This window comes from Neomonachus schauinslandi, chromosome 5 (assembly GCF_002201575.2).
Source record: "Neomonachus schauinslandi chromosome 5, ASM220157v2, whole genome shotgun sequence".
In the NCBI taxonomy this organism is placed as follows: domain Eukaryota; kingdom Metazoa; phylum Chordata; class Mammalia; order Carnivora; family Phocidae; genus Neomonachus; species Neomonachus schauinslandi.
The window spans coordinates 171,526,406-171,531,080 of NC_058407.1; the positions used below are offsets into that span (position 1 = coordinate 171,526,406).

General features: G+C 50.1%; 1 protein-coding gene across 1 annotated transcript in view; it reads right to left on the reverse strand.

Moving 5' to 3' along the window:
• Positions 1 to 2,189, reverse strand: part of LOC110571921 (radial spoke head 10 homolog B) — a 52,598-nt gene extending 50,409 nt beyond the window's left edge. The window contains exon 1 of the mRNA XM_021680114.1: positions 1,933 to 2,189. Coding sequence (XP_021535789.1) covers positions 1,933 to 2,189 — 257 coding nt within the window. The remainder of the gene's footprint in view (positions 1 to 1,932) is intronic.
• Positions 2,190 to 4,675: the final 2,486 nt, after the last annotated feature.

Consider the following 4,675-nt stretch of genomic DNA (forward strand, 5'->3'; position numbering starts at 1 on the left):
TGTGTCTCTGTTGGGACGGAATATTCCACCTGAGAGGTTGAGCCATGGAAACAAATTCTAGTAATTCATACACATTAGATACGTATGTTATAGGGAGGAAAAGATCCTATGTATACAGTGACACATAATAGAAAGTGACAAGTATGATAAACAACGTTTTGAGCAAAATTACTTCCTATTGGAAAGCAGCAATGGAAAAGTTTGGACCAGAAGAGTAGGTGGGATTTGGTCATTCAGAAACGCGGGACAAACCCTCCAGCAAAGCGAGCTTTGCAAGCAAAGGTAAAAACAAATGGGATCGTGGGCAGAAGTCTAGCTGGGCTCCTGAGTTTGAGGAGAGAGGCAGGCTGGGTCAGAGCATCAGGCTGAGGGGCTTTTTGCTGTAGACGATGGAAAGAAATCAAAAGTTTCTAAGAGTGTGGGAGCCAGCCTCAAAATGGCTCCCAGAGATTCTCACCTCTGAGTACTCGCACCCTTGTGTAAGCCTCACTCACACTGAAGAGGGCTGACCTGTGGGGCCACCAGAATATTACAGAAATGACAGAGAGTGACATCAGAGACTGGTCATAAAAGACACGTGGCTTCTGCCCTTGCTCTCTCTCGGATTACTCTCTGGGGAAGCCAGCTGCCAGGTGGTGAGGACAGCCAAGCAGCCCTGTGGAGGGAGTCCATGGGATGAGGGACTGAGGCCTCCCGCCAACAGCCATGCCAAGGAGCCGCTCTGAAAGCAGACCGAGCAGCCGGCCAAGCTTTCGGACGATGGCAGTCTAGATTCGCATCTTGGCTACAACTCCAGATGTCCTAACCCAATGCCATCCAGCTAAGCTGCTCCCCGATTCTTGACCCCCCATGAACTGTGTGCGATAATATTCATCTTAATTATCACGTTCTGGGGTGACCTGTTACAAGGACAGATAACTGATCCAGGGAGTGATGGAAACAATTAGGAAGTCAAATCTCAAATCTTTAGGAAATGAGGCCAACAGTCCAGTCAAGAGATAACGAAGAGGCGAAGTAAGCATTCAAGAAAAGGACTAATGAGAGAAGCCTAGAGGAAAAAGAAATACGAATTCATAGGGAAGGAGGAGGACAGTCTGGAGAGGGAGGAAATGGTAGCCCCCTTACAGAAATCAACAGAGATCAATGGAGAAGCCAATGGCTGGAGAAGTAGTAACATGTGGAGGAACCTTCTATGGGGTGTGTTTTCCCCAGTTAAAAACCTGAGGCTCAGGGGTGCCTGGGTGGCTCAGAGGGTTAAGCATCTGCCTTCGGCTCAGGTCATGATCCCAGGGTCCTGGGATCGAGTCCCACATCGGGCTCCTTGCTCAGCAGAGAGCCTGTTTCTCCCTCTCCCTAGGCACCTCCCCCCGCTCATGCTCTGTCTCTCTCTCTCTGTCTCAAATGAATAAATTTTTAAAAAAATCTTAAAAAAAAAAAAAAAACAACAACCTGAGGTTCAGCGTACCTGCCTGGCTCAGTCGGTGAAGCATCTGCCTTAGGCTCAGTTCATGATCTCGGGGTCCTAAGATCGAGTTCCCTGCTCAGCGGGAAGCCTGCTTCTCCCTTTTAGCCCCTCCCCCCGCTCATGCTCTCTCTCTCTCAATCTCTCCCTCTCTCAAATAAAATCTTAAAAAAAAGAAGAACCTGGGGCTCAGAAAAGTTCAGTGATGTTGTTGATGTCACAGAGCTAAGACCCCAATCCAGATCTCATTTCAAGTCCTGCAGTCTTTGTTTCGGGACACAGGGAGCTGGAAGTCCAGTGGACAATGTCCAGTAGGGAGTTAAAAATTTGAACCTCAAACTCCAAGAGAGAGACCTAGTTTTTTACAGTCATCTAGGAGAGGGGCAGGGAAAGCCACAAAAAGAGATTGCAGAGAGAGAGAAAAGAGCATAGAAAGGGGAACATGGAAGATGCAGCCCATTAAAAATCACCTTTCAACTATGAGTTTGGTGAGAATGGGCTCTTCGTAGTGAGTGGCATCTTCATTCTGCTGGTTATCATGTTTGGACTCTCTTCGGGGCCCCAATTCGCTGGGCTGCATTTCCAATGGTGGGACGGCACCGGGGGACATCTCTTGCCTAGCCACACTGCCATCTTGTTTGGCAAACTCTGGATAACCAGAGAGAGAGGAGGAAGAGCGGGTGGACTTATCCCCTTTTTTGTCTGCTCTTTTCTTTTCTTTCACCATTGCCTTTAGAAGTGCTCAAGTTTACTGTTTGTTTCAAGGCGCTGATCAGTCTCATCTGAAAAATAAAAATTCTCTCTCTAAATACTTGCAGGTTTCACTTGTAGTTAAAATTTCAGCTTTGCAACGCAATGTCATGGTCGTTCTCCTCCTAAAGCTTGAAAAATTACAACTATCAAGTATCACCAGTTTATAGGAAGATCTCCTGGGTTGTCCCTAAAAATTTTTTTAAAACTGGAACCACCACCTACCATTTCTTTTCAAATAGTGTCCCAGCAAGAAGGTAACCTGATACATGAAAAATGGCTACTTAATCCCTAAGGTTTTCCATGCTGCCAGTTCATACTTTAAAAGCCCATCTCTCAATACACCTGCACTGCAGAGTGCTCAAGAGCTGGATTCAGGCTCCTGCAGGGCGCCTTACCAGCTGTGTGTTCTTGAGCAGGTGAATCTCCTTCTGCTTCAGATATCAAATAGAAATAACAGTGCCTCATCTCATTTTAAGAATTACATGAAACGATGCACAGAAGCCCCCTAAAGTACGGGATACAGCACACTATCCATGATGGGGTGATTATCATGTCACTTTCCTGTTTTTGAACTTGAAATCTTTGGCTGCCTACTCCCCATGCCAGAAAAGGAACGGTGTGATGTGTGCCCAAGGTCACAGATCTGGGGGGCAGGTCCCCAAAGCCAGGAGTTTTCATGGCCTCCCAAACTGGCCCCCTTGAAAACATCTCAGTCCAACAAGCAGGACACACAGACGAGTCCTGGGGTGCAGGGCAAGGTCTAGTCCCTCCTCACACCCTCAGGGGTGCAGTGGGCACCCCACAAACCCACGGCTTGGATGGGATCCTTTGGACACCCCACCTACCAGCTCAACCCACCCCTAAGCTTTGCTCTCACCAACAGGATCCTGCTTTTCTCTTCCTTCAAAGCCCCACTACTCTCTCCAGCCCCCAACCCATCACGGTCTCTCCAGTGAAGCCCAGGTGAGTCTTTGCTTTCTGGTCCTCGTCAGTGAAATCTGACCTACAACAAAGGCAAATCTCGTTTCTCATGGCGTTTTTCCCCACTAACTTTGATGGTCTGTTCTCCCCGGGCGTGAGGTCGTCTTATCATCGTGATTTATTCATTAGGCAGCACAAAAGGAGCGCCCCTTCTCTGAGCCTGGGGTTCCCCCGCGCCTCCTGCCCACCGCACCTGCTCAGGTCCTGGGGGCCGCGTCCCGCCTGGCCGAGGAAGAGCCGGACCTGGCCGTCACATCTGCGGCGGCGCACGCGGGACCACCGGCAGGACGCTCACCTGGCGCCGGACTCCGGGGGCTCAGCCGGGCCTCGGCGGAGGTGCTGCGCTGAGCGCCGAGCGTCCGGACTCGGGCCGGTCTCCAGGCAACCGCGGGCCCCGCCCCGCCCTTAAAGGGACCGCCGGCTTCAGCCGCTGAGCATCAGGGCTCAGCCCTTCTGGTCCTCAAGGCCAACCTGGAGCTGGATGCACCTGGACCCGGGTTCTCCCAGCAATTAGCTCTGCTAATTGCCGCGTGGCCTCGCAGCCTTAATCTTCACCATAACACAAGAATTCAGGCGGCTTTCCAATGTCCTAAACAAATTACCCCAAACTTAAGTGGCTTAAAGCAATGCAAATTTATCATCTTAGGATTCTAAGTTAGGAGCCCAACAGAGCTGGTTCCTTCTGGCAGCTCCAGAGAACCCATTTCCTTGCCTTTTCCAGCTTCTAGAAGTGGCCTTCCTACATCTTCGGTATCAGCTGAGCGAGGTTCTCCAACTTTTAAGACAGGGGCTAGACTGGGTGGGGTAATCTACCCAGCCAATCCAGGATACTTGCCCCATTTTGTGACCCCTCCCTCAACCACATCTTCAGAGCCCCCTCTGGCCATTTAGGTCACACATTTGAGCGTTCTCAGATTAGGCCACACAGCAGTCTTGGCTGTGGAGATGGAGGTGGTGCCTACCAGACCCCAATGTGCAGAGTTCCTGCAATTATCAAATGAGAGCCTGCAGAAGGGCACAGCTGCAGTGTTTGACACATGACAGTGATTACTTGATTGTCTCATGACATCTGAAGAATTCTACGTTTGCAAACGGAAGCTGGGAGGGTGGGTGAGCACAGGGCGGCTGGTCCACACTGGTCACCGTACACCAACAACCTTCTGGGTCCACAGAGGGCACTCTGACCTCCGTCTCTGGCTGGGTTCAAACGGGACAAGATTCCATGAAAAACTATTTGACAACAGTTTCTGCTCTCTCCAGTACCACGGAGGGCCAGTAACAAGAATACCCTGCAATCCATGCCCCAAGGAAAGGAAATCGCAACATTAAGGTTAGAGAAAAATCAACCTTTTATTTCCCCTTGCCTACGACAGCGCTTTGCCACCCAGGCTGCACCGGGGGTCATTTAAAAATAGTGACCCCAGGCCCCACCTGGGCCATTTTCTTCCGGTTGGGTTTTGTTACTTTTTTTTTTAATTT